The sequence below is a fragment of the Centrocercus urophasianus genome, unplaced genomic scaffold (assembly GCF_019232065.1).
Source record: "Centrocercus urophasianus isolate 14NV4802_14NV808 unplaced genomic scaffold, USGS_Curo_1.0 seq_14, whole genome shotgun sequence".
NCBI lineage: Eukaryota > Metazoa > Chordata > Aves > Galliformes > Phasianidae > Centrocercus > Centrocercus urophasianus.
The window spans coordinates 20,438,977-20,454,153 of NW_024884586.1; the positions used below are offsets into that span (position 1 = coordinate 20,438,977).

Consider the following 15,177-nt stretch of genomic DNA (forward strand, 5'->3'; position numbering starts at 1 on the left):
ATAGGGAACGCAGAAGCCGTACCTAAAAAGTTTGTATCATCTTTGTTCAACGGCAACGAGGGCGCAGGTGGCACTGTGCTCACGGGAAGGCATTAAGAACGGGAGCGGTGCGGCACAAAAGGAATACCCGAAAACCATGCTCCTCTCAACGCCTACGGCGCCGGAAGAGTACGGGGGAAGAGACGCCCGCAGCTCAGGGGCCGCCAGGGAACCTGCGAGTCACACCTGGGGCGAACGTAACAGTGCAATAAATGACAACACGTGAAAAAAGTTTTTTATTTCTCAGTGTTTCTCCACTGTCAATACTGTCCTTTTGCTGCACCAGGTTGCAAAAAAAAACTCTCTGCCTTTTCCATTTTCAACAGCTACAATATTTACAGGCCGTTTCCAGTGACACACGCAGACACATACACACTCACAGACACGCAGGTACGTATATTCCTATGCCTGGCAAGGTAGCTGGTTGCTGGTAGAGGCAATATATATTGTCATTGTCCATTACAAGCCCTCCTCCTCCCATGCGCCTCTTCTCTCTCTCCATTCAGCAGCTCGAGGCCAAGCTTTTGCGGGGGTACTTCTTACATAAAGATTCCCAGCTACTCAATGCCAGCGTCCAGGGTCGTGGGCTGGGGTTCTCTATTCAAACTGTACACAGCAGAAGTCAAAAACTGCTCCTAGTCAGGTGCTTGTGAACTGTGAGTGATGTACGTGCACTCCTGCACTCTTTTGGAGCAGCCATCTTAATCACCTTCTGGGAAATAAGTATATCATGCTGGGGTGAACAAGCCACATGCTTCACTTTCCACCAAGGTGTTATGGACCCACATTTTTACTAAGGCACCAGTAATGACCAGTTTAGTTTCTGAAAGCGTCCAGCCTCAGTAAATGTACTGCTTTAGGTTATCAAAGACAAAGCCAGACAACAAAAGAATAGATGCCTATATAATAGGTATAAAATTCCTTAATAAAAATAAGTGCATAAAACCTGTGGTGGTATAACCCCAAATCCAATATAGGTAGAATAATATCTGAATAATATTAACTGTAAGAAATGCAATCTATCCTCCTCCATTTTGTGAATGGAGAGTCCTGTAACTGAGAAAGATCGTCCAAGCAGTGTTCTTCTATCTACACTCCTAGGTTGCGTGGTGCCATGTGTATCACCAGAGAAAAACTCTGAAGTTGGATCTGATTGTAGGATGTCCCCTTCTCCCCCTCACCCTGTGCTAAACACAAAGCTCCATGGCCGTTTGTCAGACAGCCAAGGGCACGGAGCTGTGCTGTGAGTTTCCATCTCGCTGCTCACCAGTCACCTGGGCCGATCAGAAGAGCTGTTCTACTCCTGTCAGGGTTATGAGGGTGACGTAAGGAAGCCGGGGGGGAGGGGGGAAATGAACTACATTGCAGGTGGGAAAACAGGTCAACACTCAGGAACACATCTGGAACCAACCTAAAACAAAAAACAAATTTCGGCCCTTGTTCTCCTGCCAACTCTGAAACAATTTCAGAAATGCTGTATCACAAGAGAGAGCCCCTGAGAATTCATCACAATTATTGTACAGAATAAGTGGCACATCACTGGTGTCACATACCCTTTTTTGTTTCTTTTTAATTCAGACCATTTTCAAGACTTCACAGGCTGGAAAAATGCATAAAGACTTAAAATTAAACATCAGCCTGTTTACTGATGGACACAATTCAATCGGGAGAGCTTTGAAGCACTTCTCAGACATCAAATATTTGTCATGGGAAGCAGTAAATATGTATGTATTTATGTATGTATACATAGATATCACCTTCAAAGAAAAGAGAGAAACAAAAAATAGCTTTTTGGATAAATGCACATCTAAAAACAGGAATCTTAACTGGAATCTTCTTACGGCAACAGAACATCACACAGTGAAAAGTGGCCAGAGTTCACGCACTCATCTATGGGTTCTCATGAAAGCTTTGAAGAAACAATCCTGTTCTATGCTGAACTCAATCTAGACTGACAGGACTACCTGGAAAGTCATCGTCCTTTCTACATCTGTAACAAGGGAAAAATACTACATCAGGATGGAAATCACAGAGAACAGAACAACAAGAACAAAAAGTTTCCATCCCGTGGACAGATCTGTCCTGCGGGCAGTTAGAACAAATGCTTTGTCACACTCACAGTGGAGCCAAGATGCAGCCATGTGTCAATCTTTAGCCGTTGGAATGCAGGAAAACTGAAGGAAAAGATACTAGTTTTCCAAAGCCTTATGGAAGAGTAAAAATCACAAGAAGTGACTTCTGTTGAGCAGACCTCAACCATGTGGGAGCGCTCTGTCAATGGTTGCACAGCAGGCATTCGCTGAGTATCTCTGAAAGAAGCTATCAACCTGCAATCCAGCCACATTAAGATCCATCTCCTGCAGGCAAGACACTGAAAGTCTTAAGATTAAAAAAAAAAAAATAGAAAGATCCATCAACTCTCTTTATCCCTTAGGAAAAAGTCTTTCTTTCTCCCCCATCTGCTATTTGCTAGTTTAATTCCAGTAACATATTCACTAGAATTTTTATGTTAACAATCATTAGTTCCTTTCACATTTATCAGCAGCAGTGGACGCTGCTGTTACCTTGCATTGAAGACAATGGTACAGATTGTGCAGAGTCAAGGTTAGCTTCCTGAAAGTTGCCTCAATTAATTTAACAGAAAAACACCATAACAAAAAAAACCCACCTGGGTGTATTTCTCTTTTCAGTCATTTGTTTACCTTAAGGCTCTAGTACAGGGAAAAAAAAAACACCAAACAACTTTCTAGAACAAAGATCCAATTTCTTCCTAAAGAATCTTGATGAAGCAATATTCCTAGTCATACAGGAAACCCTGCAATCCACCTACGGGGTAAGACAGAATAAAACCCTAACCAAAACATCTTCCATCTAAAATATACAAATTTTCTTCATTCCTGACAGCAAAATTACCAGACTACTGACCAAGGTTCATGTGCTGTACTACACCTCCTGAGACACAGCAGATGAATTTAACTATACTACAGCGTGCACATACGATGAGCTACGTGGAACAGCAAGACTGTGTCAACGGTGGCAGATCCAGAACTGTGCATTTCTACCAACATCAACTGCACGTGCATACAGCCACTAGCAATATGCATCTGCAGAATGCACAGCACTCGGAGCACAATTTGCATAGTGTATGATGTAAGCAAGGCCCCAGTGCAATTCACTGGGGAGTTTTAACAATTGTCTAGCTACCAGGCACACAGAATTGCCCTTTTGTAGCTAGCAAGCATACAGCGACTTGAGTCAGAACACCAAGAATTTTTAAGTAGACATTTCTTGCTTTTTTGTTTTTTCCTCCCTCATCCCATAACTTCACTCTTACACTAGGTACATAATGCACAGGGTTTCTCTGAGAAATAACTGCAACCACCTCTGTGGTACATCGGAAGCCTCTTCTGATTACATTATCTAGAAAGAAGCGCAGGTGACTGGGAAGAAGATGGCTGCTCCCAAAAGCTAGGACTGTGTGCAGATACTGCACAGAATCCTACATAATTACAGAAACAGGAAACAATTGCAACAGGTACATTTTTTTTTCTTATGGATTAAGAGGAGTCATAGGAACCGCAAGTCAAAACCAAACCAGTTTCCCTCTCACACTCCCACGGTAGTTCTGAGTTACTTGTTTCCCTGAATACACACATTTAAAAAAATACAATAAAACCTAGGATATGTAACACATGAATAATTCAACTTCACAGTTATAAATACTCAAATTACACTTACATAGAATGTATAATCACAGAAAATAAAATTCAAGTCATAGAAAAGAATGAAGACTGAAGGGAAAGAAAAGGCAAGGTGGCAGAAGAAGTGATACAAGTTTAGGGCTGTGCCTTCTATAAAAGCCTTTTAAAAGTGTTGGTTTTTTTTTTTAATTTATTTATTTTATTTTTTTAATTGGATAGAGTTAAAAAAAAACCCCTTCAAGTATCTCCCCTACAGAACTCAACTATCTGCCAGAGAAGAGCCAATGAAACAACATAGTCAGTTCTGGGCATAAAGAAGCAAGGTAGCTTAAGCTAGCTAAGGGAGGACAGAGGAAAGATAGTGTACTCAGGTCCACTTTTAAAGCTGGATGTGTTGTATGGATTTGAGGTACCACTGCCACAATAGATTCTGATGTAGTACAGGGATACTCAGGTACATGTCTAGGTATTTCTTATTTTACCATTTATTGTGAAGAGGATGCAGCAAATGCACTTGTACGAAATACAGAACATAGAACCAAACCCATGGCACAGCCCTTACCATCAACATGTATATGGAGAGGGAGGGGATTAATCCCAAAGGCAATTTAAATAATGGTATTTTATATACTTATATTTATATATATAAATAAATGTTCTCAGCAATCTCAGGGTTGTTTTTAGTGCATTGCTGTAAAAAATTAGTGCAGTTCTCATTAATGTTTTAGCTCATAAGGAATAAGAATCTATACATCTGTTCAGTCTCTTCTTGCCACTCCTGAAACCTTCACACTGTGTTTCACCAAACTGAATGTTTGTAGTCAATGTCTTTAAAATAAGGTGGATGAATTCCACACACTCGGTGACAAGACATGGCAATTTTTGGCAAAAACAATTAGAAAAATATGAGGTGCTCTGATCTTAGAACTGAAACGTTTGTTGATTTAAAGCATTACACAATGCATAAACAAAATTTATAAACAAAAAGATATGTCTCAACAAATCTATCCTTCATGCAAATGTTTCTTCAGCAGCTAACAACTTAAAAATTTCTTACATTTGTTTATTTGGGGAAAAGGACTTAGACAAATCTGTGTTTCAAGTCCTCTCCTACAACTGGACCAAAGTTTTATGTCCTGGAGCTGCTGCTTCTGGACCCTTCTCTTTCCTGAATCGTTGGAGAAGGGGAAGTTTAAGTCTCAGAGATTTACACTTCAGCCCCAAGTTCAAGGACTCCAGTTTCAACAACAGCAACGTATTTATCTTCAATTTGAACCAGCAGGATGGTCTTATCTATGTGGGACCGACTACTTGGATCTCTGCTGCAAGGCACCCAGCGGTGAATCACCTGGAAAAAAATAAAATAAAAAAAAATCAAGAAAACATGAGTTTCATAGGAACAGCTGTCATTTCAAAGTTGTAGCTGATAATTCAGGACCCTTGCAAGGCAAAGGGAGTAATAACACAATGGCTACACTGACTTAGCTGCTCATTTTTCACTGTTCACATGCCTTCTGATTAGCTATTTGTCTCAGTCTTGCTGAGATCGGCAGCTTACCAGAGGGCACTCAGCACTGGATTTGGATTTTAACACAACTTGAGCCAAATCAGAGCTGAACAGACCATGCAAAGTAAATAACAATTGGAAAAAATTGTACACATACAGGTTAAGAACATTCTGAAATCATAATTTTGAAGCCGCAATACTTCTAAAGTATCCCAGCATTTTGCAGCGCACAACAGCACAGAATGAAGTTTATCGGGAGTTAGGCATAAAACCTGTAAAACTATCTTAGAGATGATATAAAATAAGTTATTTTTACAAAGAGAAATGCTGTTGTACTGAGCAAGAGTAGGAATATAGCACCCTTAGATGCAAAGCACTTCCCAGTCAAGTCCAAATACTACAACCTTGCTGTCCAACATGAAACCAGTGTCTTTGATGTAGTAAAAGGCGGCCTATTACTCCAAAGGCCTGCATATCAATTTTTTGGGTTGTTTTGTGCATGTCAGTGTTGGGAAAAAAAAAACAAAAACAAAAGCAAAAGCTCTCTAGCACATACAAACATAATTCAGAATACACCTTAACCTTAAACTCCTGGAAAAAAAGAAGGAGCTCCAATCTGAAGAAGATGGCTAAATTTCATTTCCTTGAAGAATCCCTACAATGTTTTTGTGTAGTGGATATACTAGCAAAGCTTAGCAAAATAAAAAGCAAAGTTTGGAAAAGTGCTTTTTCAACATAACTGAGAAATTTTTAATAACTGAGAATTGACAGTACTCACAAACTAGATGCTTCTCCTTTACAATCACCCTTAGATGAGTGTTAACTAAGGGTCTTAGAGCTGTGAGGATCAACACAACCTACCCTACTCCTCACAACACATTTAGATACTTTTACAGTTCAAGAAACCAGATACTGAATACCTATTTTTATTACAACTCAAAACCTGTCATAATTAAATTCCTGAATCCTATATCCCTATGCAAAACAAAAAACAAAACAAAAGACAAAAAACAAAAACAACCCATAACAAAAACACGAGGGACAATGTGGCTGTTGCTTCTTATCCATTTTCTCTTTGTTCTTGTCTTAAACCAATCTGTCCTGCTTACTCTTTTGCTTTCTTTTGCTTTTGACTACTGCTTCTTTTCCCTTTTTATGCAGTAGTGAAGTCTATATGCCTCTGAGAACGTGGCCATAATTTTTACACAGGTATCAGAGTACGTATTTTTCTGATACTGAATTTCACACAGGGATGCTGATAGAACAATGCTTTGGCAGGTAGAGTGCTTGATGAGCAGCACCCTAACAGGTAGGAATCAGTTCTTTGTGTTTGGAGAAGGTGCAGGATTAAAAAGGGAAGACTGTCCTAAGAAGTAATGGATTTACTTATGATGTATGCTTATAACAAGTGGCAGAAACTATGTCATTCAAGTTAAATCCATTCCTCACAATCAGACATAAGAAGAAAGGGAGAAAGCACCAGATCATTCAAGGTTAAAAAATGTTCTTCTAAAACCCTGCCAGTATACTGCACCAATAATAGACAAGAAACATTCACTCACTCTCAATCTTTCTGTTAACAGCCATTGTACATCAGCATGGTGCAACTTGCAAGACAAACTGCAGAACCACAGAAGTAAAAAACTGTCCAGTATTGAACAAAAGGACTCATGACTCCAGAACACACTTCAGTTTGTCCTTTTAGGTTCATCATCTTTATGACATTATTTATCTGCAGTAGCTCAAAAGGAAATCTCAAAAAGCATACTGTCTAATCCCAGCTAAATTATGAATATTTACAACAGCATTCTCCTACACATTACATACAAGTTAGTTCTACAAATAAGCCCTTAGGGTGGTCAACTGTGATAGTTATTTGTGCAAGGAACTTGTTTTCAGGGCCCTTCCTTCACATACACTTAACAATATACTCCAAATCTACCTTAATGTAATGGTCCTGTATCCACAATTTGAATGACATCTCCAGCTGAAATAAGCAGACTATCAAAAGATGATTCTTATTAAGTGTCAGAACAGACACATTTAAAGTGAAAATACAGTGGCATCAGTAAACCAATGCAGGTACAAAGTCAGCAGCTCTTACCTTGTACTATTTACCACTGGAAGAATACTCACTGCATAATTTTTAGACGAGAAGATCTATAAACAGTATGCCTTGGGTAAAAAACTAGAAGAATCTACAATGGGAGATGTTTTCCAACTAATCAGTGAATTTTTATTTTCATATGCAGATATAACATCCCTAGGGAAAAGTGAGACTGAGTTTCAAGTCATATGCTTTTGCAAGTTTTAGTTGTAGCCTATTTCCTTCATAAAGGAAACATCAATTAAGTACTTATTACAAAACAAAGATACAAAGATAATTTGGCTCAATTTTCAGAGTAATTTAAAAGCCAAATACTCTTAACCATTCAATTAAAGACTGGTTTGCAAACTGACCTTCAGTATTTTCTAAGGGATTGACAGTTTAAGGAAAGGAAAACGAAGGCTGGATGAGTAAGCAGAATGCCTGAGGTAACAGTTCATGACAAGAGCTGGAAGAAGGCAAGGAAGGAGAAGTGGCTGACAATATTTGAATTGTCTTGTATCTTTTCAGTACAGTAGCAGAAATATACTTCTGCTCCAAATTAGGATTCTAGAACTGCTCTTCCAGCAACACTGACTTAGAAGACAGCTGCTGATCCGACTTACTAGTAGCATGTCATTAGCCTCGACACCCAGACAGGCTGCCTCGTCAAGACACTTTTTTCTTTTAAATTAATTAGCTTGTCAACTTCTAAACAAAAAAAACTTACATGGCCTTCCATGCCTTCCTGAGGACTCCAGTCTTTCCAGCTGTTTCTTCCAGCTTTTAGCCGTATCACCTCATCTGGCCACTGCAGCTCTTTCCTTTTTGACACGTTGATCCCTTCCAGTACTTGACTGGGATCCATTAACTATAAGTAGGAATTGAGTTTTGACTGTTAGTTCAGCCAAAATTTAAAAAGACAGGGATTAATTGTAGCCTTTTCATACTTCCACAGTACTGACTTGACCACACAGAAATCGATATCTGATTTCAATGCTGCAAGCCCAAGCTCCAAAAATACTTGAGCAGCAGAAATGATGGAAATCGGGCGGTAGTTTCAGACACAGCTGACAATCTACTGGTTCACTGCTGCCTGCCTCCCTTCCCCAGCACTTCATTCAGTTACTCTGGTCCACAGAAGAGTCCGAGCCAGCTCAAAGTACAAAATAGCAGCACATGGTCCAGTAGCAGGGAAGAGTTGAGTGACAACAGACTTTTAGGACTGGCTCATCACTTCTAGAGAATTAAACCTTAAGAAACATGGGCTTAGAGAATTCACTAGTGGCTGAAAAGCTATCTTCCTACTAGCATGGTTTGTTGAGACTCCTGAAAACTTCTTCCAACTTAAGGACAGAGAGAACTGCATAACATCCAGTATCCCATGGCATACAGCAACCTCGTCTGTGCCTTCCTCACAAAAAGGAAGGAAAGTTTCATAGAAGTGCCCTTGTCTGTAAACAAAAGCTACTAAGCAGAAACCTGCAAAATTAGTTAACTTTGTCTAATTAACTAACTTAGTTAACTATTATTAAAGATGCAACTTATTCTTAAAAGGAGGTGATGTCAGCAGTGAAGTCAAGTTTGTTATGATCTGACCTATTAAATACTTTTTGGTCTTTCCCAGTAAAATACTGCCAAGAACATGTATGTGCAGCTACTAAAAGCTACAAGAGCAAGAATATTTCTGGATTTTTCACAGAACTCCTAAGGCTGCCAATAATTAACTTAGTCAACGGAATACTGTTTGCTATTCAGTAAGCCACCCTTACAGCAGTAACCAAAGAACACATACACATATAAAATGAAAGCAACAGAATTTTTAACATCTATTTTAGAGGACAATCTACTTGGTAGAAAAGAACACCAGTTGCTTTCAGTCCTGCAGGTGAAGCTCTTTAGCTTTATGCATCATCATGAATAAAACCAGACTAAGCATGGAGAAAAACTGAGTTCAGCTGACATTCTCAAGCCTGTATTACAGGAAAATAAAGGAAGTAATATAAACAGAGATGTCTAAACGTGCAGCAAGAGTGCTTGTCCAGAAAAGCATTTCCTCATATTAGTCTTCCACTTGTAACTGCACAACTATTGTATACAGAGGCATATCAAGTGCTGTGTGTATATTTAAAAGTCATGATTTCAGCAACACACAAGATAACACTAACAAAAGCACACGACTAAGGAAGTTTAAGTTAACTTTTTCTTCTGGACTATTCACCTGAATTCTGTAAATAACGTCATCCTTTTTGGCTTGCATTTGATTTGCAGGGCTTGCATTACCAGCTGACTGAGTTTCAGCTGCATTACTCCCTCCTTCTGTCCCTAGAAAACCCACAAGGGCATGCTGTTTGCAGGCTGGGATGCTTTGGCTGGAGCTGCTGGAAGAGGGCAGACCATGCTGCATGCTGACTCCAGACTGGCCAGTAGGTTCCATTTGGTTCACCATCGACAGGCGGGACTGGATGGATGATGGGAGGTTACGAAGGGATATCTGACTGGTGGAAGAGCGCCGACAAGGCACAAAGCCTGTTGTGGATGTGCGAAGAGATGAATGACGGCTGCCGTAGCAATAGGATGAATGGCTAGCTACTGAGGCACGGGCAGGGGAATGTCTGACAAGGCTCGACTGCACAGAGTGAGAGCTGTGACTGGTGCCTAAAAATAAAAGATACAGAATCAGGAGTTTGGTAAAGCCACCCACACACGTTAGGTTTATGATATACAGTCGTTTTAGCAATTAAATACAAAATTAACGGGTCTAATCAACAGCATCTAAAACAATGGAATTGTAGGATTAAGTATCTTGCACTTAACGTAGCAGAGCATTTGAGTGTGTCTCACTCATTTTATCATGGAATCTCATTTTCTGTTCTATTCCCAATCCCTGTGAGATAAATCACTTGAAAAATGCTTCAGCCTTGCTCTCACCACGTTAGCAGTTTGTTTCTTAATATTAACGCTTAAGTTCCCAATACTGAAGACAGTACAGGAGATAGAGATGTCAGTGTTTCAAAAACGCAAATATTCTTTCTTAATATGCTTCAATGGATGTTCAAAGACTCAGACTGGATCAGAAAACAGAGCATATTTTTTAAGCATTAAGAAAATTTTAATGTAAAAAAATAGCAGTTTATGAATATTAAGTGTCATTCCTAAATGAAGAACTTGTATAAACCTCTTCAGAGCTGCAGAGGTACTCATGCTACCTTTAAGTTTGCTTTAAAAAAACCCAGCGTGAACAGCTACTTGCACATTTATATTCTTTGATCAAAGGAAGTATTTATAAAGCTTTTTTTTTGTTGTTATTTTACTGCTTATTGCCTCACTAGTTTCAGATCAGCATTCTGTTGGGATTTAGCTAAAATACAATTGAGATAGATGATCCACTCCAGTATACACATAAGAAAAATACAAATACATTAAAAACCAGCAAGCTTAACGTTAACAATCAACAAGGCAGAAGACATAAGATGAATCAATCTGTAGAGATTTGCTGCACAGTCATGTAGCCTGTTTTGCAAAAATAACTAAACTTTAACAGGATAAGTCTCTGTTTGGAAACTTTCCATTGGACAGAACAGCACTGCCGCGTGAGAGGAACCCAAACAGGTGTTAATAAAATAATCAAGGTTTGTACATCTATCTGTTCTGTCCTTCCTATTAGCCTAGGCCAGATCCAAAGAGTGGAGAGACCGGTTCTGGCTACAGGATTGTACTTGTGAAAAATTGTTATAGCTGTATTTTAACATTACCCAGAGTGGATGGATGAGTTGGTGGATGAGCTGCAGGAAGCGCAGTGGGATGAGCCCCGGGATGAGGTGCCACAGGAGGGTGCTGTACTGCTCCAGGTCCCTGCCCTGTAGGTGCATTCACTCCTCCTTGCGACACGCTGCTCTGCGACTCATTGATAGTGGCATTGTTACTTGTGCAAGAAGCCCCGCCTCCAGCATCCGAATCTTCAATATTTCCACCACTGTTACAGCCAGCTCCACAACCTTTCCTTAGTCTGAAAACACAATGCAATTAACATTAAGTCACATCATCTGAGCATAAGGAATCTAAGAAACACCACACTCAGCATAGTCTGTAAAGTCAGTTTTGTGGATTTTTTAAATTAGATTTTTTAGACAATGCTATTTTCTCAGAACAGGCTTTGTAAGTATGAATGTCATTTTCAAGGAGATCGTAATTTTCTTCAGGAGAGCCATTCAAATAACAGCTGTGATAAACTAAGAGTTGAGATAAAATAGCCCTTGGAAGAGAGAAGGAAAAAAGTGACCTCTGAATCAATAGTTCTAAATACAAAATGCTAGAAGAATATCTTGTTATTTTGCGACAGTTTAGTAAATTTATGCTTCTTAACATACTAGTCATACACTCTCTCATACAGCAAAAACTTATTTAGATTAGGAGTAATTTTTTTTTTAATTTGGTTTCTTGTTACTTTCAGTGACATAATTATTATTTTCAAGTATGTGTTGCAATTATTTGAATCAAATACTTCTGCAAATTTTGAACATTCAGATGGCAACTGACATTTTCCAGCATATATCATCATACAAGATTTTCACCATATTGTTTGCACTGGTAAACCTCAGACAGACACATAACACAGCATGTTCCTTCTTCCTTTCAATTCCTACTGTCCATTTTTTTTTTTCTTTTGGTCCCACTGAAAATACACCAATAATTTTTTTTTTTTCCTTTGCCCCTGGGATCCAGAACAGCTTGGATCCAAATACTGTCCTGTATTATATGTTCACCTGTTGCTCTACCCACATGTCAGACAAGCAGATGGTGACAGAAGACACATGCCACAGACTACAGTAAATGTAGCACATGCTGAATATGTTCTGTTTAGATGTGCTGTAGATGCCTATGTGTACACATGACCATAGAAAAGCAAGAGGATTATTCCAATATGGGACCAGCTCCTGAAACTGGTAAGAACATGTTTCTGAATGCCATGCAAACTGCCATGGTTGCTTTTACAGCCACAGTCATAAGGAGGCAGAAGTGAAGTAAAAGTTCTAATGGTCTACAAAACACAGCACAGCAATACTTTGTACCAGGTTACCTGAAGGTTATGTGCAGGGTGGATTACACTAACACCACTAGCTGCATATTCTAGCTCTGACATCCTTGATAAACATATATATATTATACATTAAAACTCTGAACAATAACTAAAGTTTTGAGCTGCTGTGCACGAGCACACCAACATTACACCTGCACGCTGCATGTTTATCTTAGTGAAGACAGCAAAAGTAATGAAAGTAATGATAACAAAAAAAGTAATAGAGTAGTTGGATTGTATTTTGTTATCAGACCAGAAATAAGAACTGTAATTGTAATTCTTGCACACAAACTTTATTCTCTAAATTTTTTCTAAGCTGTCACTCAGTTTGTGCTTTAATGTTTACAAGCCTTCAAAGCTAACTCTGTGCCAGGGCACTTGCCATATTCTAAGATGTGCTTGAAATAAAAGTTTACTTATTTATTTGCATGTAACTGAATGCTAGAAAATTACACCCTGGTTAGCATGTATGTTAGCCTGAGACTAGTTAATGACATATAAGAGCACAAACATATACTTGTGAGAACTCATTTTCTCAGCTCACCTGTGCCATGTAGACACTATGAAGTTTCTGATATTTCCTAAGCTGATAGCTCCTCCAAGTATCTCCTTAAGCTGTTCATGACTATCAGAATAGGATGTAGTCAAAGGTGAGACATAGATTGGGTAACCAATTGGCTGGTCACAGGAGGAGTTGATCATGTTCCTCAGAGCTTGTTTTGCATTTTGGATACTTCCTCTTTCTGGATTGCGATTACGCAGGAAGACAAGCTCCTGTTGTTGTCCTGCCCACAGGCCACGCACACACTCCTTATTCACCTGCAAAAGATAAATGACAAAAGCCAAGTAAAAACGCTGTATCAGCAAGCAAAACATGACTAAACTGCTTTCCATATGTAGACTTTTACACATGTATGTGTAATTGTGCTACAGAACCACAGCCATTCATATTCATGAAAGGGCTGACCTGATGGACACAGCCCGCAACAGTAAGAATAAGGAGAGCGTAAGAACTGAATGAGAAATAAAACATTCGAAGTCAGGAACTGATATCCTGATATCCTGAATGAATCCTACTTCTACTACAGAAGAAGCTGCCCCAGCAGTGACAGGCCAGCAACACCAAAATAATTATCTGAGTTAGAAGTATGTAGTGGTACATCTTAATCATACCGTTGTGGAACATACACAAAACTTACCTTAATGACCCTGAAACTGAGATAGCGCTTATTCAGCATAATAATTTTGTATTCGTTGGTACCATCATCCATCACGTGACGCAGAGCAAGGAGGGAGGGAGAATTGGAAAGAACAGCACTCCGCCAGGCAGGGTCCCCTTCATGTGCTATAACTAGATTTTCCTCATGGGTTGTTATGGCTTCATAGAGAACAGAAGGATCATCGTATTCATCTGGAGAAGTGAAGTGATCCTGTTTCCAAGAACAATTGGTAAACTATGACTGATACTTCAGGTGTAACTATGTATAAAAAGCAAGCAACTTGCACCTCAGGGAAGATTTGCTTCCTTTAACTGGAAAAGAAATCATTCAAAGGACGAGCCTATTATTTATTCAGTTGAATTTTACACTAGACTTGTAGAATCACAGAACAGTTTGGCTTGGAAGGGACCTTTAAGCCCACCTAGTTCCAATCCTCCTGTCATAGGCAAGGACACATTCCACTAGACCAAGTAGCTCAAAGTCCCATCTGGCTTGGCCATGAACATCTAAGGATGAAAGACATGACAGGATATTCACTCATTTTCAGTTATCTGCCTCTACCACACACCTCCTCCCCTTTATTTTCCTCCTCTCTTTCTGAAGCTATGTATTCTAATTTTGACCTCCCTAACTTTCCTGGAAACTTGAATCTCAGCAGTAAGGTTTGACAATGACACTGGCTACCCTTACATACACTCATTATCTATCTGCACATCTTCCTTTAGACATCTCTTTAAGGGAAGAAAAATAATAGTCCTCCAAAGCAAGCAGTAAGAGCTGAGTGTCTCTCTCCCAGCACTTTACATTTAAAAGAAAGAACGTGCAGAAATAAAAGTCAGCTTTCCATCAAATTCCTCACCTGATGTAGTTTAAGTGACATTCGTATTCCAGGAACCACTACTTTCCTCAGCAATTCCATGTCAGCAAAGATCCATTCATCCCTAATTGAAGAGATACGGAAGTCGCCCTTAAAAAGGGCATGCAAGCCATACAAGAAGGATTCCAGATTACTGTTGAGGAAAAAAAAAAGTTTGTCCATATAATTAATAAGGTAAGGAGATACTAAGCTGTACATGAAGGCATACCACTCTTCTCTATAAATAAGAGAGAAGATGGAAGGGAAAATACAAGTGAGCATTTGTGTAAGTAAAGTCTTGACACAAGGTGTCTACATGCACTAAAGTGAAGATGAATAAACTATATAGGCAAGTGACTATTTACATGGACTCGAGTAAACAGGAACTCTATTGAACACCTGATTTTATTCTGAAGATTATTAAAAGAAAAGGCTTGAGTACAACACCTCAGTGGATCAATCAAGAATAAGATAAGATAAGTAGCCTCAGTCGTGGATGTTTTAGCACGAAATCAAGTCTTGATAGATAACCCATACTTAGTGACATCTTTTACTTTTACTAAGCTAATGGGAGTCTAGTGAAAAATCAAACGCTCTGATCACTCTTGTGACTGCATATCTCTAAGATCTTCTTGGGGAAGTGTCATGGTTTTATGATTTTTGGTCATCAGTATTCCACACCATAACA

The 15,177-nt window shown here is 39.2% G+C and overlaps 1 protein-coding gene across 7 annotated transcripts in view; it reads right to left on the reverse strand.

The window, feature by feature from the left end:
- Positions 1-4,207: 4,207 nt before the first annotated feature.
- Positions 4,208-15,177, reverse strand: part of PCNX1 (pecanex 1) — an 82,624-nt gene continuing 71,654 nt past the window's right edge. For all 7 annotated transcript variants that reach the window (XM_042814042.1, XM_042814038.1, XM_042814037.1 and 4 more), the window contains 7 exons: positions 14,493-14,643; positions 13,613-13,843; positions 12,958-13,232; positions 11,089-11,342; positions 9,555-9,991; positions 8,064-8,204; positions 4,208-5,088 (listed from right to left, as the gene is read on the reverse strand). In XM_042814042.1, coding sequence (XP_042669976.1) covers positions 4,948-5,088; positions 8,064-8,204; positions 9,555-9,991; positions 11,089-11,342; positions 12,958-13,232; positions 13,613-13,843; positions 14,493-14,643 — 1,630 coding nt within the window. In that variant the 3' untranslated portion in view covers positions 4,208-4,947. The remainder of the gene's footprint in view (positions 5,089-8,063; positions 8,205-9,554; positions 9,992-11,088; positions 11,343-12,957; positions 13,233-13,612; positions 13,844-14,492; positions 14,644-15,177) is intronic.